Here is a 25,241-nt window from a genome sequence, read left to right as displayed (position 1 = left end):
ACACAGCTGTGTTTTGGATTTTGTTCACATACGGCTTCTTCTTTGCATGATACAGCTTTAACTTACATTTGTGGATTGTAGAGCAAACTCTCTTCACAGACAGTGATTTCTGGAAGTTTTTCTGAGCCCATGCAATGATATCCAGTAAAAAATCGTGCCTGTTTTTAATCTAGTGCAGCCTGAGGGCCCGAAGATCACGTGCATCCAGTTTTGACCTTCTGCCTTGTCCCATGCACACTGAGCTGGACCCTGATTTTCGGAATCTTTTGATATTATATACTGTAGATAGTGGGGTCTTTAAAATCTTCCAATACTTCACAATTTTACGTTGTGGAACATTTTTCTGGAATTGTTCCACAGTTTATAGACGGATTTTGTGGCAGATTGGTGAACCTCTGCCCATCGTTGCATTTGAGAGGCTCTGCCTCTCTGAAACACTTAAACACTCAGACAAATACACAGACTCCTGTTGAATATACACCAATACTCCAGGTGTCCTTGTTCTGCTCGCCAGCCCTGTGTCCCAGTTACTGTGAATGAGTGAGTGTGAAATGCTTCCGAATCAGCAGAAAAATGTGCCTGGAGTCCCACAGCACACATGATGAAAGGCATAAAATTTTAAGCACATACATGAAGATGCACTCACACTCGAGCCTTAAAACTGTGGCCTTGTTTCATAGTTTTGTCCCATTTGTAATTGTCAAATTCAAGATGGTGTCAGCACTGGGAATGCTTACCAAAGGTTCCTTTTTCAAAACTAGTTTTGGCAGGAACATATGGGCCATGGACTAATTTTACCAGGAAGAATGGTGAGTACTAAGACTAAGTGGGTTAATAGGCACTAGATGGGTTGAAGAGCTGATGCCATAGATTTTCTGCAGCCATTGCCTGACACTATGCAATTGTGAGTGTTCAGGGAGTTAAGGAAGACCTGAGGCAGAAGCACTGATTATGTTATATACATCTATGCAGTTTTTTAGCCAGAGACTGTCATTAAGTGATAACCGTGCAGATTTCTTTGATAGTGTACTTGTTGTAATTTCTACCAGGAGCTGGCTTCAAGGATTTCCTCATATTCAGGAGCACTATTGGTGTTCACCATTGATGTTAGCGTTCCAAATTGTTTGTGGGATGTTGTCAGTCTGCAGTTTACATGACCTGGTCCAAGGAAAGAAGACCAATGAACTGGTGACAGGGTCACAAGTCAACTAGTAGAAGAGCTGATATAGCTCACTAGCTGGTAAAGGAAATGGTCGTTCTGAAAGAAAAGTGTCAGTTTGTGCTGTTTGTTGCCTATAGGGCTGCGTAGTAGCAGACCGGTCAGGGTGCTCATGCTGACCTGTGCCCAATGCCAAAAGCACCTACAGTGCACTTGCAAACATTACAGCTGGACTTTGGATTAATGGAAGAATCTCAATTTGTTTTACATCATGTGGGTGTGTTGCTGTGTTTCTTACCTGGAGAAGAGATGGCATCAGGATGCCCTATACCGGCAGAGGAAGTGTGATGCTTTGGGCAATGTTCTACTGGGAAACCTTGGGTCCTGCCAATTATGTGGAGGCTATTTTGACATGTAGCACCTACCTAAACATTATTGCTGACAAAGTGCACCCCTTCGTGGAAACAGTATTCCCTCATGGCATAGACCTTTTTCAGCATAAAAATGCACCCTGCCACACTGCAAAAATTTTTCAATATTGGTTTGAGTAATAGGATGAGTTTGAAGTGGTGACTGGGCCTCTAAATTCTTCATATCTCAATCCAATCAATCATTGGTAGGATACTTTGTACCTCTCACCTTGTATCACTCACAGACGCAGTTTGGCAGGCTAAGATAATGTTAGTTACTGTGACGAAAAGCATGCAGACAAGCATTTGTTACATTGCTTCCTCTTCTCCTGTCTCCCTCAAACGGACATTAGTACTTTCTATTTTGGCTCAGGCGTGTGACTTGAGGATTAAGTATGTGATTTGGCGAGGGGAGTGTCTTGATGCGCAGCAGCAGATTCTATTGAATAAACCGCCAAAGCTGAAGTAAAACCTCCTTCTATTATTCTTTCTGCAGACTAAATGTTTCCCAATTTAACATGCTTAAGTTGGAATCTAAGTTGCAGCTAAGTTGGAATCTTTCATTCGAACGATTTCAATCAAAATGTTTTGTCCATGTAATTGCTGCTAGTGATATTATTTTTTCTCTAATTTGAACCTTTATAGAAACCAATTGTTAGTTGATTAAAAAGATAATAAGTTTATATAATAATACATATTATTGTAAATTGTAGCAGTGGGTGATATAAAAACATAATATGTTATAATACAGTGTATTATATAACATTGGCAAACCCACACATACAGTTTTAATAGTATCAACACAGGCAAACCTAATTTTTAAATTTAAGTGATGTAGTAAGCACAGTGTTCTATTGCACCTTCCTCACACTTACACTTAAAGTATAAACACAATAAGTTAGGTGCATTTACTCAACAATAGAAGTTTTGCAGTTCATCTTCCAGATTTAAATGAGACGTTGTTTTGAGAAAAGATGCACAGAGAATTTTCGATTGAAAACAGAAGAAAATGAATTAGGTGTCACTACATGGGCACAATGAACAATTGGATGAGAAATACAGGAATGTGAGAAAAGTTGTCTCCAGATTGTGACAAACACCTTCTTTTCCATCTTCCTCTCATATTATTTTTCAACAAGACATTACTGTATGTGTTATTTAAAAGAAAATGTCACAGTATAATGCATAAAACAGTAAATTCAGTTGGAGAATCAAGTATGTTAAATTATTCTTTAACATGAAGATCACTGCTGTTGTGAAAATGATTGAACTCAATGTGTTTACGTTCACCATATCGCCCATTTTCCTCTTATTCACGGTGGAGTAAAGTAGCTGGTATATGAGACGAGCATTATGAAGCTATTATTGTATAGCCATCAGGCAGTGCTATTATACAGTAGACTGAAAAGACATTTTATCTCTGTTCCCAGGTGAATGGATCATTTAACATGCACTATTAAAGTGTGAATGAGAAGGCTGTTAAGTGTTTCTGAAAGGCTTTTACAGTTTTGTGTTTTTGTGAGTGAGGCTCTCTTGAGGCATTGACTCTGACTGTCATCTCTGTTCCTGAATTCACCTTAGCTACGTAGATAACATGTTGCTGTGTGAGAAAGAAGCTATTCTATGGGGAAAACATAAATGTTGGTGAGCTGGGTTGGGAGTGTGTTGGTGTGGAGAAGGAGACAGCATGGCTAAACAAATTCAAGTAATCGTAGTGTAAAAATACCAAACTTGGATATTTAGTTGTAAATTAAATTTAAAGGCTTTACAGTTTCATTTCGCAATATTGGTTGGTTAATTGTATGTCTGCTAGACTTGCCCACCTCACACAGCTGCCACAGTAGAGCAGTTTCAAATTTCAATCGCAGATTCCTTAGCATGTTTTTTCAATATCTTAGTTTTAAATTAATTGAGTAAAATTTGCCATGATGTCAGATCCCAAAAACTGCACATTCTTTCTCTTTGGATTGCCATTAAAAAGGCAATGACAAAAGTTGCCTGCTGTCTCTTTTTGACACATGACTCAGCCAACTCTGTCTGAGAAACGTATGCATAGATATCTCTCCTCATCTCCCCATGACCTCCCCATGCACTTCATCCCCTCTAAAGCCTCCTCCTGTTGTCAGTCACTTGACCCCCAGGCACCAGCCTCGCCTGACATTGCACTATCTGGCTTCCTGTCACCGTTCATCCCCCTGCACTCACCTAAATAGGGGCCATTATGGGAATTGTAGAGGTGGGAGTTGGGGGCAGTGTGAGACGGGGTTTGTTGTTGTGGTGTAGGTGGGCAGAAGAGATCAGCTTGAGTAACAGAAGGGTTTAGAATCTGAGTCTGAGTAAGACACAGAAGTGTCTGTCATTCTCAGCTAAACAATAAATCACATTATACTCTTGTGATAGGGAAAGATTGGTGCAGAAAACAACTCCAGGAGTTGAGAGGATTATATAATGAAACAGAGCAAGAAGGAAAATATAAAGGTAAAAGGAAGTTGGAAAGAAAAAAGACCATAAAAAGGCAAAAGTGATAGGACATGGAATTAAAAGTGGTAAAAATATGCTAACGGGATATAGCCTTACTGCAGATGTGATTGGACTAATTAACGTATGTGACACATGCCACGTGTACATGTATAAATGTCTGAGACAGGCACAGAGAAATTAGACAAGCAATTTAATAAAGAGAAAATGCCTTAGTGAGAGATCATAAGGTTTGTATCATAATGTAGCCCTGAATTGTCCCCTAATTTCCTTTAGGCTTTTTACGGTCTCAGTTACACCCAACTCTGCTGGCTTTCTGCTTCATAGAAAATATGGCTTGATCTTCTTTGGGGCTTATAAACACGCTTTATAATATTAAAGATGAGGAAAAAACAGAGACTGAACTAGTTCAACAACATTAACCATCTTAACAGTTCTTGCATTCATATGTCAATTAATTCTTAATGAAAAACGTCCTAATTCTCCCACTTCTCTGATTCTCAATTCCCCTCTCCCTCTGTATTTTTCAGATGTCCCCCTATCTCTGGCTTTTTGGGTGACTATGCCTTCATCATTTGTGGCTTGCTGGACCTCTACGAGGCTACACTGCAAACGGAATGGTTGCAGTGGGCCGAGGAGCTGCAGCTGAGGCAGGATGTTATGTTCTGGGACGACCAGGGTGGAGGTTATTTCTGTAGCAATCCCAGTGACAGCACTCTCCTGCTACAACTGAAAGAGGGTGAGGGATGACTCTCTCTCTCTCTCTCTCTCTCTCTCTCTCTCTCCCCCCCCCTCCTCTCTCTCTCTCGCTCTATATATATATATATATAGATATAGATATATAGATATAGATATATATATATAATTTTTGTCCTTTTGGCTTATCCCGTGAGTTTAGGGTCGCCATTTCATTTTAAATCTTGATTAATTAATTACTGAAGTCTTTTTATTTTTACTGTGGCACATTCACCAATTTTGCAGTTGTTGGTTCAATCCCCAGCTCCTCTGGTCACGTGACGAAGTGTCCTTGAGCAAGACACTGAACCCCAACTTAGTTGCACCCGGTGAGTGCTGGCCAGCTGCATAGCAGCTCCCCCATCGGTGTATGAATGTGTGTGATTGTGAGTGTGAATGGGTAAATAAGAAGCAGTGTAAAGTGCTTTGAGTGCCAATAGGTAGAAAAGAGCAATATAAGTGCAGAACATTTACCATTTACTTTTTTATTTTGTCTGTGTTCTGGTTGATTCATGATTTTAATAGATTTGTTTCTGTCTACAAGAACTCAAAACAAATATGATTAAAAATAAATTAAAACTACTGAAAATTATAAGTTAACATCACTAGAAAGGGGGCTGTTACATATTGTATACATCATAAAGATAACTAGGAGCAGCTGTTTAACAATACCAAAAAAGTTAGACCCACCCATTGTATTTTTATATTGGGTCCTAAATGTGTTTGAAACACAGGTGCTCTGCATGTCCCTGAATGCAACAGCAGCACAGCGTCCAACATTAGTAATTGCAGTGCAAAGTGTAGGGAATCAGACCGGAGACCGTAGAAGCCTGTGTTAGCCACCTATAACAATCATTAATGTGAAGACCACATAGAGAGACAAGCGAAAGAGAGGACCTTAGACTAAGTGAGGCAACAAGTACTTTCTTTGGTTTTACTTGTTCACTTCACCTGCTGCAGCTTGCTGAGTAGCTAGGCCAACAAAGCAGCTGGCATCTCGAAGGAATGGCAACAGATGTCATAACTCAAGAGATCTGCCTTTTGAGCAACAGCAGAGAAAGTTTTAATCTCATTTTCTCACAAAATTTCATAGCAAAACTAGTTGTTTAGATATTTAACTCAGGAACAATGTCGTGGACTGATCACCCTAATTATCATCCCTTGAGTCGTGCACATATCATCGTGATTTCCAGCTCTGTTCAATTGTATAAAGTAAATAATAATAATAATAATAATGTTTTAAATGCTTTTTTTAAGCTGAGAGAAGGAGGGATAATGGACAGGTTAAAGGAAATGCTCAGACAAGGGGAAGGAAGGATGAGTAGCTCATACAGATAAACAAATGCAATGATTAAACTGTCCACTGCAGAGTTGAATCTCAAAATATTGCCACAATAGACCTTTTTCACTCTTCAACATTTCTCAACCAGAAGCAGGTGAGAGCAGGCTGCTTAACTTCCCTTGTAAGTCATTACGTAGGAATCTAAAAGCTTGAGCTTTTGTAGCTCACCTGAAAGTTTGTGTTCGGTACAAAAAAACAGACAAACTTGTTCTTTCGCTCGGTTCCAAAAGTTCCAAAATAAAAGTTAAAAAAAAAGATGGGTGCAGGCGATTAGGTGAGATGAACCCTTTAGCTTGCAAAGAGGTAGCATGTGCGTTTACGGTCAGCACTTCACTCTGGATCATTATATTAAAGCAGGCAGCACTCGTCTCATAAACTGAGCTGTCCCAAGCTGCTTTTTGTGGCTAAATCTGTCAATGAACTGGAAAGTAAACATTAAGCTGCGGAGGAAACGTCTCCTCTTTGTCTGGCGTAACTGTGGAAGCTGCCACTGACGCGTCTCCACTGGAGCACGATTATGTTTCCAACCCACCTCAGGTAAGAAACGTTAAAATAAATGATGTATAATGTTAGCTGTGATGTAATAGAAATGGCTGATGCAATTTTAAACCATTTTCATTTTCTGTCTGTTTTGTTGCCTTTAAATTAAAGCAAACTTCTAGTATAATTATAATTATATTAACTATTAATTTTATTATTATAATTATTATAAAAATAATACATTTCACATACTTCTACATAAGCTGTTGATCATAACAGTAATTCTGCTTACATATATAAGGTGCCACATAACATAACGTTAGACATCTTTGTCTGAGATGCCATGTGTGTACTGGAGAAATATAAACGATAAAAGTGGTGGTAGTTTTAATAGTGAGTCTTCTTAATTTCCTTTGGGCTGTTCCCTTTCAGGGGTCATCACAGTGAATCATCTGCTTTCATCTAACACTGTCCTCTGCATCCTCTTCTCTCACACAAACTAACTTCATGTCCTCCCTCATTACATCCATAAATCCCCTCTTTGTTCTTCCTCTAGACCTCCTGCCTGGCAGCTCCAACCTCAGCATCCTTCTACTGATATATTCACAGTTTCTCCTCTGAACATGTCCAAACCACCTCAATCTGTCCTCTCTGACTTTATCTCCAACACATCTAACATGAGCTGTCCCTCTGATGTCCTCATTCCTGATCCTGTCCATTCTTTTCAGTCCCAAAGAGACCCTCAACATGTTAAGGTCTGTTACCTCCAGCTCTGCACACACACGTATTCTGCCTTACTGCAGCTAAGCTTCATTCCTCTGTTTTCCAGAGCAGACCTCCATCTCTCTAGATTTTCCTCCACCTTCTCTCTGCTCTCACTACAAATCACAATGTCATCTGCAAACATCATAGTCCACATAGATTTGTGTCTAACTTCATCTGTCAGTCTGTCCATCACCAGAGCAAACAAGAAGGGGCTCAGAGCTGATCCTTGATGCAGACCCACCTCGAACTCCTCTGTCACACCTACAGCACCTCACCACTGTCTTACAGCTCTCATACATGTCCTGCACCACTCTAACATACTTCTCTGCCACTCCAGACGTCCTCATACAATACCACAGCTCCTCTCTCTGCACCCTGTCATACGCTTTCTCTAAATCTACAAAGACACAATGCAACTCCCTCTGACCTGCTCTGTACTTCTCCATCAGCATCCTCAAAGCAAATACTGCATCTGTTGGACTCTTTCTAGGCATGAAACCATATTGCTGCTCACAAATGTTCACCTCTGCCCTTAGCCGAGCTTCCACTACTCTTTCCCACAACTTCATTGTTTGGCTCATCAGCTTTATTCCTCTGTAGTTGCCGCAGCTCTACACATCTCCCTTGTTCTTAAAAATGGGCACCAGACACACAGAGTACCCTCCTACGTGTCTCCCTGATCACATTAGCTGTAGCTGTACCCTGAAAACTACACAACATTCTTCCTTTTTCAACTTCCACCACTTCGTCCTCTTCTCTGAATTTGTCCTCATCATCTTCCACACCACCAGAGTCATTTTACACATCACCATCCTGTGTTGTCTGGCTAAACTCTCCCTCACCAATACTTTGCAGTCACTGGTCTCTTTCAGATTACAACGACTACACAAGATGAAGTCCACCTGATTGTTTCTACCTCCGCTCTTATATGTCACCCTATGTTCCTGCCGTCTACCACAGTCTGTCCTTCTGCATTCCTGTCCTGAAGACCAAACCTGCCCATCACATTCTCTTCACCTCTGTTCTTTCACCTACATGTCCATTGAAATCTGCACCAATCACCACTCTCTCACCTCTGCATGAAGCTCTGCATCACTTCATCTAACTCACTCCAGAATTTCTCCTTCTCTAACTCACATCCTACCTGTGGGGCATAACCACTAACATTGAACATCACACCTTTAGTTTCCAGTTTCAGACTCATCAACCTGTCTGATACTCTTTTCACCTCTAGAACATTCCTTATAAAACTCCTCTTTCAGGATAACTCCTACTCCATTTCTCCTCCTATCTGATCCATGGTAGAACAACTTGAACCCTGCTCCTAATCTTCTAGCCTTGCTACCTTTCCACCTGGTCTCCTGGACACACAGTATGTCCACCTTCCTTCTCTGCACAATGTCAATCAACTCTCTAGCCTTCAGTGTCATAGTCCCAACATTCAAAGTCCCTACTGTCAGTCCTACATTCTTAGCTTTCGTCTTCTCTCTCTGCAAACGAACACACCTTCCTCCTCTCCTTCTTCGACTTCAACCAACAGCACTGGTGGTGGTCATTGTTAACCTGGGCCCCGACCGATGCGGTATAGTCACAATTCGCATTTTTATTTGGCATGTGTTTTACATCGGATGACCTTCCTGACACAACCCCCTGCATTTATCCAGACTTGGGACTGGCACAAGAAGACACTGGCTTGTGTCCCCCTGTAGTTGCATTAGTCTTAATAGTGAGTCATTACATTAATTACGTTTGTGAAGCAAATCACATAAAAATATTCTGACATGCTGTTGAAATACAGCAACCTGGCTAAATGTTCTGCTTTATGAATGTTTATGCTCGTAACTATACAAATGCAGTAATTCATTGACAGAGAAGTTGAAAACACTACTGCAATCTGTTGTTACTGTGTCACTGCGTTGCACAGCATAAAGCAGAAATTGGGTTACCCATTTGCTAAGTACGTCCGCTTTTTGTGAGAAAAGTCTATTTGACCACAGTGATGACTCATGAATAAATGAAGCCTGTAATTTCTGTGATTGGTTGGATGTAATCATTAATTCCTTCATTTATTCATCCTTCTGATACAGTGTATCCTTCACCCTTAGCAGTTTGTCCTGAACTTAACAAGGTGGAAACTTTTGCTATAATATTGCTGTCAGTTTCACTTCATTGCTACAGTTAAACTACGGTATAAGATGATGGCAAGGATGGATGGACAGATTAATAGCTAGAAGGTGAAAAAGGCCAGCAAAAAATATTGATGTCCCCTGTCTACCTCCAATACCTCACTCACTCAAATTGAACTCTCTTCCCCATGAAAGCAGACTGATGCTCTGATTTTTCAGCTACTTTGATCAACAGACCTGTCAAATCTGTCTCCATTTGGTCTCTCAGTCCATCTGCTTCTGACAGATTGAAACCGCACACTCAGTGTACAGTTGAAATCTGAAATGCACTGTCTGCTTCTGCCTCATCTCACTTGCTGTACATCTTAACTCTTCCATAATCATCTCTCTACATTTATTTCTTTTCTTTTCTGAAAACAACTTCCCGTTGGGTATAATAAAGTATTTCGGATTTCTGATTGTCCTGTTAGCTCCAAATCAAATCTTTCATTTCAATATAAGGTCCACCATTGACATACACTTTTTCAGTAGCACGACAAATGTTCATCTTGGCAACATGGCAGTGCGACAAAATGTGAAGGCTAAATGACCAAGTAATAAAATCTTTAAACAATGGGCAAGTCTATTCATGGGAGCGTTGTTAAACTTTCTTTGTGTGAATAGGGTGCTCAATTTCTGTTACAGAATTGTTTTGGTTGTTGTCATGCTAGATGTGTGGCCTTAGACATAGCAGGCTCCATTGGCTGGTTGGTTATATAGACAACTGCTGCAGACAAGGCTGAAATCAAGTCCCAAAAATGTTAATATGGACATGGTCACCTAAAGATAAAGCCTACTGAAACAGAGGGTAGCTTGACTTCTCCCTTAACACATGTGTGGTGCAGTGAAAATGTTCAACCACTACTGGATTGATTGGCATAAAATTGAAACAGACATTCATGTTAGTCGGGGGATGAATTGTTGCATTAGCTGATCCCTTCACTTTGCATTTACCACTGCAAAGAGATCTACATTTTTTTTCTTTTTTTTTTCTTTAAGGAGAAGTGTTTCTACATGAATTGGATTAATGTGGAATTTAGAAATTTGGAAGACTGGGACACTCATTCATCTTCAGGATTAATTGTAACAACTTTAGTTATCCTATTCGCTCAGTAAACCACTGGTGTATTGAGCAACATACACACAAATGGTTGGCCAAGGAAAACTGCAATAGCTGATGACAGATGCATTGTGTAAGCTGTGAAGACCCCCACCCAAAGAAAAAAAAAACTAAAAAAATGGTCAATGACATCACCAGCAACCTGCACAAAAAGTATCACAATCCACAATTTGAAGAAATTCAATGGCCATCCCACAGGATGCGAACAGCTTGTCGTTAATGAATTTGCTAAATAATATACAGAAATGAGACAAAAAAAAAAAAAAGTTTTATGGACTGATAAGTGCAATTAATCCCATTTTGATTTAAACTATGACTATTTTGGCTTTCAATGATCATGAAAACAAATAATTGTGATAAAGTGATAATTGTTCCATTTGTGTTATAAATCTAGTACCCCCCTTTCTTTTACAGCAGTGCACTTTCACCCCTCACTAAGAGATCAAACTTTTAAGCTTAAAATCAGTAGTCAGAGGTAATGCTAGTTGATTCAGATTAATTTAAGAAATATGTCTATCCATGGCAAAACATACTTCCCTCCCTCCCTACTCTCGTAATCTGCTGCAGAGCACCGAGATCTAACACTAACCATAAACCATAGTATAGTGAGTGAGAGTTACTTGTTAAAAATGAAATTGACTAAGTGTTCAAAGATGACTGGACACACAAAAACACCTTTATTCGCCCTACAACAGGCAAATTCAGCTCAATCAGGTTAAATCTAATAAATATGAAGTAAGACTAGAGATACAGTATTAAGGTGTGTGATAATGTGTGATATACTATAAATTAACATTTTGTTTTTATCTGGTTTTATTATGAACTGTGATTAGTAGTTATGCTTCATTAAAACTAGTATTTCCTACCTTCTCAATCAAGAAAAAAGTACAGATAAAACATTGAATCTTTAAGTAATTTTCAACTTTTAATCGAAGACAAATTCAGTTATTGATTCAGAACGAAATTCCCTTAGTGACAATGACAGTAAATCTTCATACTTTTTTATGACCATGGTATAAGTATATAGGCCCACACTAACCCCACTTTAAGAGTTATTTTAAAATAATAATTTTGAATAGTGGGCAACATGGTGTTCGCTGCCGCCTAACAGCTTGAAGGTTGTTTGTCACACAGTCCAAAGACATCCATGTGAGGTTAATTGGCGACTGTAAAATAGCTATGAATGCGAGTGTGAATGGTTGTCTGTCTATGTGTGCCTCTCTGTATTGGCCCTAAGATAGACTGGACCCCACCTCTCGCCCTATGACAGCAAGGGAAAGGTATCAGGTCCCCCATGACAATGTTTACAATGTTATAATTTCTTAGTTTTCAGGTTGAAACTGTCAGAAAAGTTTTTATTCTACTCTGTTTTTTATTATTAGGGTTACAGTGGGTGGTGGAGTCGTACTGGAGTTCATTATAAGACGTGGGGGTTGCAAAATTCTGGCCACCCTATTCAAAATGAATGAGGGGGTAAAAGTATAATACATGGCAGAGCTGCTGTATTGGATTGCATTAGTTTGTATAGGTACTTAGTAAAGTGGCCAGTGAGTGTATATCATTACTAACTCTCAAATTAAGGTTTCATATGTTAGTAAAATATAATAATTGTGCAAATCCAAGTTTTTTTATCTTTTATTAGCCCTACATTTACTATTTTGGACAAGTATGTTGGGCTTTTGGGCAAGTAAACCAGCAATGTTTTACATTGTTTACTATCAAAAGCCCAATGTCAAGCCCCATATACTGTAGCATTTATGTCAGAGGACCAAAGGGCTAAAAATTTCAGCAATTCTGGCATGGTACTAAAATAAGGCACTGTAAATCGAGTTTCGGTACCCATCCCTGGTCCAGATGTCTTACGTTTTTTTTGTAATAGACTAAGTAGTCATACATTAGAAAAGTAATCTGTTGTAGTATTAGAAGTAGACTGTCAGTATGAATTCTCATGTTGGGAAGCTGCAGGTCTGTAGCTACAGGGCCGGGGGTTGTAGCAATGAATTGATGGTAAATATGGCAATTGTAAATGGGTCTGACCTTGAAAGGGAGTGCTTCCCTTCTTCAGCTGCCACTGAACTCCTCCAACTAATGACTGCTGGCATTTCAGGGAAGCTGACAGCCTGTAGACATGCAGACATTCACCTTTGATCTGTCACACAAGTGTCACGTCTGGACTGCTGGCCGACTTCTTTTTGTTTTTGCTGTCAAGGTAACGTATCTGACAGCAACCATCTATTTTAACAGGTTGCATTCTTCCAGGTTTTCTTTTTTTTTTTGTCATCTCCGGATGTTTTTTAGCAGTCCAAATTATTTTCATATTGTGCCTTTTTCTAGATTAGAGGTAATAAAAAAGACAGACTGACACAGTGGCTTGGTGCACATACTTTTAAAGGGTCACAGATAAAAGGGGAAAACTGGTGAAAAAGCTAATACTCACTCTTGTTAAGTACTGGTAAGACATTAAATGTGTGCCTGTCCTAGTGCGCCATCACACCTGCATCTGTGTGTGTTTATCAAAGCTGACGTGAGAGATTTCTCATCTGAGAGGACTGACTTTGCCATTATCATGGTGGTGTTGTGTAAGGTTGACAGCGTGGACCTCTGTCCCAGTAGCGTAATCTGCCAGAGCAAGATGGATTACCATACCACACTGCCACCCTACATCTCACAGATATACACACACTGCACCTTAAGTATAAGGAAGTATAGTATATTAAATCGTGTTACAACTACCACACACACACTGCAAGGTTTGCTTCTTTTAGTCAATATTGAGTAGTCTGTAGCTGTTTTTCTTCTCATTTTATTTCTGTAGTCGTCATTGTAATAATGTCTGTGTTTGTATACTTTTTGAACATGCCCTTGAGAGCTACCAACGACCAAAAGCTAATTCCTTTTAAATGTTAGCATACTTAGCCAATAAAGCAGATTCTGATTCTGTAACATTAGCTTGAAGAAACATCAAAGGCAGTGTAGATTTGAAGACAAGTGTATTTCTCATTCAGAGTCATTGTCTCATTGGTTCATGACTTTATGATTCTTATTTTGTCTGACTCTGTCTACACATGTTTGGAGACAGTTCCATCTTTAATTAATATTTTTACATTTATCTGCACGTCCTCTTTCCATGTGGGTTAAAAGCATATATTTGTGTGTATGTTGATGCATTGTTGCTATGCGCCATTAGCTACATGATGCAGTGCAGGATAAAATCTCATTATTTTCAGTCAATATACAAGTTTAAATTTAAGCTTGTCATAAAACAGTGTAGTTTAAATCTCTTTAATTATTATTATTCTCTTTTGCACTCACTCTAATAAACAATGGCTTCATGACTATGTTAAGAAGCAGGTATGTAGCAAGGTCATAGGTTAGGAGGAGATCACCTCTAGGCTCTTGTTGGACACCGATAAGAGATAAGAGCCAAACACTTAACAAGGCTAAGCCATGAGATCATTTGTTGCTTCCATCAGATCACACCTCACTTTGTGACTGGGATGGTTTTGTACTGAGGGACCTGATAGAAAGAAATAGAGTCTATATTTTAACTTAATAGTGTGCCATCCTTCCTGTTACATTAAAAAGTTATTACAAGATTTTTTTGTTCAAGTTTTAATAAAGAATGGAGTTAGAGTATAATGTCTGTTGTGCGCCCATTCTATAAAAAATGTGTGTTTTGACTGATAACAGACATTATTCTGTTTTTTAGTGTATCACTATCCTGTTTATAATAGATTTAATTGCCTTATGTGATTTTGAAAACCTGCAGTAAGTTAAACCTATCTATCGTTTACAATAGTTGAGATACGGGAAGTTGAAGTGCCACTAACTAGTGTGTTTTATTAACAATTCATTTAATAAAAATGGATCGAAGGGTTGTTTATATGAGTGGGTTCCTAGCAGTTTATAGCCGGGCAACAAATTATCACATTTAATTTGTACTGTAGGTGCAGCAAGTGGCTGTTTTCAGCAAAAAGGCAATTTTAAGCAAACAGTAGCTGCAAAACATCAGGCAGGGAGGGTGGAGCCAAAATCATTGCTGAAAAGTGAGGCATTCGAAGTGTCATACTTCTTCAGTGCAGTACACTTGCAGTACTGTACAGGTGGCATTGCATCAGGGATTGAGTGTGTTTCAACACTTAACCAGGTTCAGAAAATCCAACCTGTTGCTCTGCTTTCGGCCACGAGGCATTGCGAAATCACTTCCTCTTCCTCAGTCCACGTTACTAAGTCATACTGTCTGTGGATCCATTCACAGCTTCTAAGTAAATTTGTTTTAAATCCGATATATCACACAGCTGGTGTCATAACCCTTATTTATATTGACTTTGTCAGATGATATGATGGACGTAAGATTTCCTGTAGATTGTGTCTCTGTCTCTGTAACGTTATGGGTCTATATATTTGATGTTTGGATTATACTGCATCCTACTGCAGCTTGTTTTTGGAGTGAACAAAGTGGTAAGTTTCACTACAGACATGTAGACAGGAGTGGTGAGCAGTGCTGCATTAGCAGAGCTTTGAGTTCGACTCCAATGTTGTTCCTGGATGCAGTGTGAAGTTTTTTGCTGCTAAATCATAACCGGCAATCATATCACCTGCTTTAGTTTTTTTTTTCTCTCCTCCTGTAGCTGTAACCAGGAGGATATTAATACACAGATGCTTGTGGGTGGAAATTCTGCACAATGTGTGTAAATATTGTATTATTATACGCTATGTGAATTTCTTGCATTTTCCAAGTAAGATTAGTTCTTAGTTTTTTATTTATCATGGGCTGCTGTCATATTTTGTGACCTAATTACTGTGCCTGGCTTTGGTGTCACATAAGCTCTTCTGCAGCCTATCTCAACTCAACACCGACCATAGTGACTTTTTCAAGCAATGACAAATGATTTATAACACAAATAAATTATGCAGTCGTTTTCCATATAGCCTAAAATTTGAGGCCGCTCTAGCTAAAGAAAATGTCTCTCTCTCTTCGCTTGAAGAGAATTGACCTAAAAATGCAATACATTTCAATACAATATTTCTGTACTAACTTAACTCCCCACCACTGCTCGGTGAGCTTATTATTATCATACTATTTATATTTTACATTAGTTGAATGGGCAATATGTGCTGATTTTTGTATTTATTTATCAAGGCACCTGGGCAACTGTGTGTGGAATGGTTAAATCTGCAATTAGCAAATCAGTCGGCTTTTTGAAAGAGGCTGCAGACAAGAACAGACTAGCAGGATGAAAAACACCTAATCACCATGGAGTTACAGATTATTTCCTTGCTTTTAAATCAAAGTCTGCCCAGACCTGACTAAAATTGAAACTAACACCAAGTGGCAGAAGTCTCTTTCCATCGCGCAAAGAAGCAAAATATTTTTTAGGCAGTTCACGCTGTATGTGTACCTACTGCCTCTCTCTCTTTTCCTACTGCTGTTTTCTCCCCAAGTCTATCAGCTGGTATTAAGTTAGTATTATTATTTCCACGCTTTTTAATTGGATACCGTGTGTCCAACATGTAGCTCAGTGTTGTGTTAATACGGGTAATTCTAATCTAATCATGAAAAATATTTGAAGCAGTTAATACAGATCGATCCATGGTTTGTAAACCACCAGCACAATCAACTGCTTGTTCTGAATTGTTTTATTTATCACAAGTAACCAGACAAGGAGAGAGATCGGGGAGTCCCCACCTATCATAAAAGTACCTTATCCAAGTCAGCTTAAAGACAATTCGACATGTGACCAGAGGAGCCGGGGATTGGTGGACGACCGCTCTACCTCCTGCGCCACAGTTGGCTGATGAAGTTAAAGCTGTTGTATGAGTAAGACACGCTCTGCAGCAGTGTGTCAGTGTGTCTACTTTGTTTCTGTTCAGTCTCACTGACAAATCTTCTGTCATAGCAAATTCCCTAAAACCAACTTTTGTACGAAGGTGTCTCAAACCTGAGAAATGTGAATCACAGTGACAGTTCAATGATGTACAAATAAAAACCGAACCAGACCCAAACCTCAGGCAGGCAGTTGTGCTGGATTTCCTCCCCTGAATCTCCCTATTTACCTACCTTTTCAGTGGAATTAAATCCACTATGCTGATTGGTTGTTTTGGAAACTCGAAACTATACAACAGAGAGTTACTAAAAGTGCAAATTCATTTAAATTTGGTCTAGAAACAAGAGTTTCTGCTTGCAAGAGACAGTAAGCATTGTGTGTAACTGCAGTGAACTATAAGTAGGCGGTACAGCTATATAAGACAAATTTGCTGACAAATATTAGCGACTCAACCCAAGAAAAAGGAAAAAGCTAAATTAGTTTGAAGGACAATATCAAAGCCTTTTGAGAATAATTTGTATCTTTATGTCTGTGTTCCAGATCAGGATGGAGCCGAGCCCAGCGCTAACTCCGTATCAGCGTCCAATCTCCTTCGCCTGTCGCACTACACTGGAAGACAGGATTGGCTCCAGAAATCCCAACAGTTGCTGGCAGCCTTCTCCGACCGTCTCAACAGAGTTCCCATAGCCCTGCCTGAAATGGTCCGGGCTCTTATGGCCCAGCACTGCACGCTTAAACAGGTTATTCTCATATCCACATGCACAGATTTAAATATGGCTACTGTACTTGCAAGTTCAAGCACTAGAGGAATTTACATGGACAGAATCAGGTGTTCATGTTTGCAGCACTTTCTTTTTTTGTGTTTTAAGAGATAAGTTTGGTATAAATTTGTTATGAAACTAAAATAAACAAAAGTAGCTCAATCTTGACAATTGTTAGGTAGTTTATATATATATATATATATATAGTTATATATATATAGTTATTTTCTTTTGATATTAAGTCCTTTTGAAGTTAGTAGCGGGAGCAGAAATCTTAAAAGCTGTTTACCAAATTCAATGCGAATAGTTGTAGTGGGTGACATTTTCAGTGTGTATGACACTAAGGCATCTACTCTCACACTCTGCGATCTTTCAGAAACATGGTTTGAAAGGAAGCTAACTGCCTAATCAGACAGGCCAATTCTCTCCAGCCTTTTTGGCAGGATAAAATGACCTACAGTGTCAAATGCTTTGTATTGCTGTTCTGAGTTTCATGCAGACTCACAGCAGATCTATCATACTTAAGTTTAACTACTGAGAAAAATAATCAAACGGTTGGCATAGCATTTAACTTGAACACCAAATTAAATGCTATAAGCGCAACGATCACACTTAATTTGAAAAGATGTCTCCTTAAACAAGTTTCATTAGTTCGTTTTTCTAGATGCTTCTGTTGAACCACAATTTAAAAGCAATGCCTGTTTTACATTAGTTAAAAATCAGTAATTTTTTATTATTACTTTTGTCAGTTTCAAGTTATTTCAATGACCATTGTGGGTTTTTCTTTCTTTAACGGAAGCATACTAACATGTGTACTTTTACTTTACCACTGGCCACAGTGACTTTAAAAATCGTTAGAAATCTTTTCCTGGTTTTTAACAGTCATTGTATGTTCGGTAGGCTATTGGAGGGCTTCAGCCTCAATTATGTAATTTGATTTTAATTGATAACACCTCACTTAAGCCTGAAACAAGCAAACCAGCAAAGCTCTACAACAGCTCCCTCCATGTTTCCTGTCACCGTGAGAAAATGTTTAACGTTTAACGAAAGAGATAACAGTAGTATAAATAGAACACAGAGAGGAAAACTTGTAGAGTGTGTGACCTGTAGAGTGTGAGTAGGGATAATAGGGTGAGGGTAACGTGTAAGGGTGAGGTGAGGTGACCCTGTGTCAGAGAAACCAGAGAAAAAATACAGTACTGACCACTATCACTTTTGTCCAATTCTCTCCCCCTCTTATTTCTCTCTCTACATATTCTTGTCTCATCATCTGTCTGTGCTCTTCTTCCCTTTTCCTTCACATTTTACCTCACTTTCTTTTCATGTTTTTTGTTGTCGTTTGTTTTTTCTTTTTTAAGATTGTGATCCGTGGCCAGAGGGATGCCCCAGACACCACAGATCTGCTCGCAGCAGTCAACTCCCTGTTCCTGCCACATAAGGTAAATATTCTGGATCTCATTCTGGTGTGTGTGTGTGTGTGTGTGTGTGTGTGTGTGTGTGTGTGTGAAGGTTTGTCATTTTGACAAACTTTTCAGCACATATTGTCAGTGGTCCCCAAAGCAACCCTGAACAGCCAACATCACTTTGACATATATTGATTTACTTCAACATCAGAACTTCTCCAGTGGCAACAGCCTCACTGTAACCTTTGAGACACATAGTCACAGAAGAGCACAGATGCAGAGAGGGACCAACCTAGGAGTGCCTGGGGTGTTGGCTGGCATGAGTGTGGTTCTTTAAAGGTCAGCCTCAGCTCCTCTCGACTCCTCTTTTCTCCTCAGTGTATCAACTTCACATCTACTCTATGTGTTTTCATGCATAATTTGACCTCATAGCTGTTTGCATAAACAAAATCTGTGTGTGTGTGTGTGTGTGTGCGTGTGAGTGTGTGGGTGTGTGTCTTCCTGCTATAGCTGACACAGACTGCATCTTATGGATTGGGAAAGCTCCCGGTCTGAGTCAGACTTGAATTTTTGTCAAAAATTTCAATTTTTGTCTTAATTCTTTTTTTTTTAAATTTACACCAGTTGACCCCCTGATACAACTAGCCTTTTTAAGTGTGCCGGAGGATTGGAATAGACATAAATACAAAATTACAAAAAGTAGCAGATCATAAGAAAATCATGTTCCAATATTGGTATTTGTTTTAAGTGTCTTTTAATGTCATTTTGTACATTTGCCTTCAGAGTAAACTAGAGTTGGTGCTAGATGTTTTGCTTAAAATTGTATAATAAAGCTTTACATAGTATACATAGCACTATAATTTGAAACTGTTAAAGCTAAATTATCTGCAGCTGCACAACACTCACAGAGTGTTGTTTATTCCTCCAGCCTGTAACTGGAATTACATCACTAAATTAAAGCAGTGATTGTCCAGTGACATGCTCAATCTTTCTCCATCTATCGTGTTCTCATTTACAGACACACACTCAGCAACATACATACACACACACACACACACACACACACACACACACACTCTCTCTCTCTCTCTTTCTGAACAGAACCCTATTGAAATATAGATGAGATGTGCAGTATCTGGCTGTGGCTGCAGTAACATCAGGCTGTACCAGATCCCTGCAGAGAAGCGGAGACTAAGACTGAGCCAGACAGAGCCATTATCAGGATGAATCTATTATTAAGGGGATGTACTATCACATACAGCCAGGACTAGTCACATGCTGTGCCTTGTTACAGAAGTAGTAGGTTGGAATCAAACTAATAAGGCCTCAGCCTGATGGAGGGTGTTGGCCTGTGTCTGCTAATGAGTGCAGTAATGGCAGGGCTGGGGACACAAGAGAAATTGAGTTTAAACAGCCTGTTGCAGTGACGGATGACACAGAGATTGTGGTGACCAGTGGATTACACTGGGACTAATAAAATGGTAAATGAGAAAGAGATACGCAGTTAAAGCAGGATGAGAGTCATTGTAACCTAGTGCTCCCAATTGAGAAATAACATTTCTTTATTACTAAAACACAGGCACAAACCATTTTTTTAAGCTAAAGGCATGGCCCTAACAAGCCAGGACAAAAGATGTGAGCTGTATTTCCATACACAATAATGTAAATATGGGGCATTAGGAGCTTTGCACATGTGTATTTGCACTAACTAGACAAAAATAATAATAATAATAATTCCAACTTTTGGACGGCTCTGTGAGAGTGACATACTAGATGTTAAATTTGTTTTAATGTGCCCTCACTGAGTTTTGGAGTGAGGACCGGAGAAATATGGAAACGTAAATGAGACAGAGGAGGAACAGTGTATCCGCATGTGGTGAACGTCCAGGCCATTAGTAACATTAGCAACAGTCAAAACTAAAATGTGAGGATTCAGCTTAATTAGAGAGAGAGAGAGAAGTGAGGGGAGACCCACCATCCGGCAGGTACACGCTACCATAGGCCCACATACATGTACAATGTTAGAAACAAATGTGACCCTTGATGTTTCTCAGTAGTGTTTTGTCTTGCTGCCTTCAGCCTCTTCTGAAAAAAATGTGTCTTCTCGCTGTGAAAAACAGCCACACCAAGGAGACATGAAACCTATATTAATGACATTTTAAATAGGGCGGCCAAAACAATATAACCACCTTTTCATAAAATGCACTTAGTATAACCCCACCCACCATGTCATCAATAAAACACACTGTAGTAGAATTGTTACCTTCCCGCAGTTTAGCTTAAAAAACTGAGGTATTATAACCTTGTAAAAGCAGAATTCCTAGCAAAGATGCTGTTTTGCATTGCATTACATTGTACAGATATAATTATTGAAGTGGCCAGAGCGTGTACAGTGCTATGAATTTATGGTAGTTATTCAAATAAGTTTTAATAAAAGCCTAGTTGGAAGAAAACAAGTCAGACTAGTAAAGAAAGAGAATACGTCTGAGTGAATTATATAAGTACATGACTAAGGATGTGTAACACGAGGATGTTTCAGAAAAAAACATGAAAGAAAGTAAAAGGGTTTGTGCTTAAATTAAAGTTAAAGTAAAATTAGAACATGTCTAATTTAAATCAATTTGCTCCTCGCCTGTTTTCCAGGTTTAAGGCCTGCATGCTCTAATTATGCTGAACGAGGCGCTCAGAGCCCAACTGGTTTTAATCCGCTCCACACATACGCAAGTGCACACACACATCACAAGATCTTTGGTCATTTAATTAGTTTGCTGTTTTCATTTACCACAAGGCCCCTCTGTTGCTGGTATCAATTACAGTGCTGTTGCACTATTATCAGTTACTCAGACATCACTCTTGATTGTAATTGCTCCAATAAATTGAGATTAATTTTTCTATTACACAAAGATATAGCTTGATTAGAGTTGGGTCTGGGCTTGTTAATTGTAGAGACTCTGAAATTGTGAAAGGTTGGTAGCTGAAATACAAATAGTGTTTCTGGCAATTATTCCACTCTCGTTGTCTTCAGTGTTGTCTGTTTGTGTTTGTTTTTCTATTCTTTCTGGCACATTGTGTCTTTATACTTTTAGAAGTGAGTTTGTGTAAGTGAAACATGTTTTTTGAAAATTGGTGACACTAACATCTGCATAAAAACATCCCTGCTTTCCCTCTCACTCTAAATACTAGTTCTTTGTTCAGTAGATCAGATTGGATTGTTAATTTTAGCATCACGGTAGCCTCTGCAGCTCTGTGCTAAACCGCTTAAGCAATTACAACCTATAAGTCCTCTACTCCTCTACTCTACCTCTACTCTAGATTGTAGCTAATGTCAAACGAATAAAACATCTTGGGTTTGTCTATAGATTAGCATCATAGGTAAACGACGTATTTTCTTAGTGAATCTTGTTTTATTCAGGGGAATTTGCAAGAGCAGCTGAACTTTTGGCCAGTAAAAAATTCCACTAGTACAAAGATCAACACAAAACACTTTATCCACTGAATTTCTGTTTTTTTTTTATTAGGCTACATTAAAAAATTTAAAGACCTTTCATGATTTTAAATATGACTTGCTCATGGGTTTCAGCACCACAGAACTGTGGACAGTGCCAAGAGATCCGGGCGATCAGTAATCTATCCGCCTCTGTGGAGTAAGCCAATTTTTTTTTATTGTGCATGCTGGTGTCTTTATTGATGTAAATTAGTGATCACACACGCCATCACACGTAAATCCTACATTAATACCAGATAAAGACACAGAAAATCATGCAGAATAAAAGAAAGTCACATTAGTTCAGTCAGCCATAAAGTGAGTAGATAAACTCTTTACCTAAAGGGAAAAGAATGGATAAGGTTTAACTAACTAAGCTTGGACATATGAGAGGGAGAAAACTGATTTGTTGTCTCCACTGCCTAGAGATTGATTAAAGCCACAAGTTGTTGTTTTTTTACATTTTTTTATTACTAGAATTATTAATAACTGATATACTGATAAACTGATATGTAGGCCAAAATATGCTAAACACCATGATCATTTGGAGAAACCAAGACAAGTAATTACTAGCCTGCTTGAGGTTGAACAGAACAGGTTTACACTCTCGGCTGTGGTGAAGAAATTCATCCAGCTATTCACTACCTTCATCCAAATGTTTCCCCGCTGCCATTTTACAGGCACCTGCATAAGCCTGAAACTACAGGTACTAAAAAAGTCCCACAGGTTAATGGTAGCTTCCTTCTTATAGTAGCAGTTGTTATAGTTGCTGTAAAATATTTAAACTGCAAGTATACTTTTCCTGCTTATTAATGTCTGGGTCTAGATTAAACCGACTAGAGCCTTCATCTAGGGAACTTGACTTAGTCACATACGATCTAGTTCTTTTACATCGACAAGGACCGGCTATGGACACTTTAGGAAACCTTATAAAATGTCAATTAAAGCAAGGAAGCTCTAACTTTAACTGCAGATGTCCTTTTTTAAGCAAATGCAAAAGCTAGCAGCAAACAATAAAAGTGCGAGAAGACAGTATAAAATTATAAAATCAACAATACTAGAATCAGCCAGAAATGTCTATTCTTTCCCCATCTTGGTTATTATTCTACTCACAACCTGCTTGGTGTTTGATGAATACGGCAAAAATTTGTTGTTGAAAATCTTTGCTTGTAGCATGACCATCTCTTCTGTCCCTAAAGGAGTCTCATCTCAAGGCCTTTATACTAATACTCCTACATTAGGTAATGCTTACTTTACACTTTGACCCTCCAAATATGCACTTCCACCATGTGATCATTGTCAGCTATCATACAGACACAGTGATACAGCGGCAGTGATCAGCTCGTGGCATATGCCTACATATCTATAACTTTATCCAATCCTAACAACTTTAGGTTATGTCTCACCATACACTCTTCATGCACCACACATTTGTTAATTAGTATGATCTCATCATTCTTTTTTTGTAAAGGCAGTTCCCTTTTTCTTTTGCTGTCTGTGTCTCCACAGCCTCCTTTACTTCCTCATTACAGCATCACACACATACACCTCAGCAATAAGTCAAAGTCTGATTACACGTAACATTTTAAATCCTTTTAACAATTTTATTTAATATTCTTGATATTTGATACACTCGATTATAAGTTTAAAAACCAGTATAATATTATCGTTTTAATTTCCATAGAAACGCCAATAATGATACATTCAAAAGTAGTCACGCATCTTCATAGCTATATTTCTTTAATGTTTAACCTTACTCATACATTTATTTTTTATCAATATGCCAAAATCAACCTCTATTCTCAGATCCACAGTGTTTCATCCCTGCTTCTTTCCTGGTTTTGGTTAAAATCCTCTATTTCCAGGAAGGCTTTTCACGAATACTTTTATTTTGAGGCCTAAAAGGCTTTTTCAGGTTACCATCGAAGTCCGTTTTTCTGGCCTCCTTGATGGTTTCACTGATTTTGAACTTGCTGCTTTTGGTGCTAATTTAGGTAGTGAATGTACATAAATGCCATTAACCTTCTCTTTTACTTCCCTATATCAAAATATCTCTCTACTTCTAGCTGAAATTGCCTTTAGATGACATCACGTGGAGGAACCTTCAGCTCAGATTATGTTATCTTGTTGCTTGTACTATGGAGTTTGTAATCATGGTCAACCTGCTTTTCCACAGCTCCCCCAGATGACATAATTTGAACTCCTAATGATAAAAAACTCCTTTAGGTTTTTCAGCACGAAGCAGAAAAATATTTTAATATAGTGAAGTCAGAGGGAAGTTTAAATTCGTTATTGTACATTTACACCCTAAAATAAACCCATAGAAAGCAAGTTGAAAATTGGTGAAGTCGCCCTTGAATACATGTAGGATTGTTAGAAAGTAACATTTTTTAGAGATTGAGATGGGGAACATAGTCTGTTACCTTCTAGCACCAGATTAGCTGCATGTGTACATGACACCTAAAGGATTTAACATCCAGATGATTAAAACATATTTTCCTAGAAGGGAATAAAACCTAAACTTTAAACACTGCTACTGTTAATGTTACAGTGTTTGCATTAAACATAAGTAGCTGCTCTTTAACTTTATTTGTGGTAGAGCTTGGTACATCCAATCTACCAACAAAGTTCACCAATCTTGGAAATAACATTGTATTCTCAAAACCCAAAATTGTTTTTTTTCTACTTAGTCATATTTCCCCAGCTTTAAGCAAGATCGTGTAATTGAGTTTATTTTTCTGTCTTCTCTAAATGTTTCTAATTAGGCAACAGAGGAATCTTGGCAGTAGTGTTAAGTGTTAAGTATGAATTTGTGTCAGCTCAAAGATTTACATTTGTGTCTGAATAATGTTTGAGTTGAATGAGTTTGAGTTTAATAATGTTTTTCAAAAAGTGTTTTCTATTGCGATTCCCAGTTTTGTTACCCTCAATGCCTCTTGTTTGTGCTACTTATTAATTAGTAACTATTGTGAGTTTTACCCACCCGCACACTCTGCCCCCTAAAATAAATATCCAAGCCTTCGTGTTACAGTATTAGTCAGAACGCACACAGAGAGCACTTTTTTTTTCTCTGGAGTGCACTTAAGTGCAGAAAGTGCTAAAGGTATTATC

General features: G+C 38.6%; 1 protein-coding gene across 1 annotated transcript in view; it reads left to right on the top strand.

Annotated features, from left to right (window-relative positions):
• The window catches only part of spata20 (spermatogenesis associated 20), a 54,299-nt gene that overhangs the window by 15,455 nt on the left and 13,603 nt on the right, over positions 1 to 25,241 (top strand). The window contains exons 13-15 of the mRNA XM_067487958.1: positions 4,578 to 4,786; positions 17,023 to 17,222; positions 18,602 to 18,682. Coding sequence (XP_067344059.1) covers positions 4,578 to 4,786; positions 17,023 to 17,222; positions 18,602 to 18,682 — 490 coding nt within the window. The remainder of the gene's footprint in view (positions 1 to 4,577; positions 4,787 to 17,022; positions 17,223 to 18,601; positions 18,683 to 25,241) is intronic.

The sequence above is a fragment of the Channa argus genome, chromosome 20 (assembly GCF_033026475.1).
Source record: "Channa argus isolate prfri chromosome 20, Channa argus male v1.0, whole genome shotgun sequence".
In the NCBI taxonomy this organism is placed as follows: Eukaryota; Metazoa; Chordata; class Actinopteri; order Anabantiformes; family Channidae; genus Channa; species Channa argus.
This window is presented reverse-complemented; position numbering and strand designations above follow the sequence as displayed.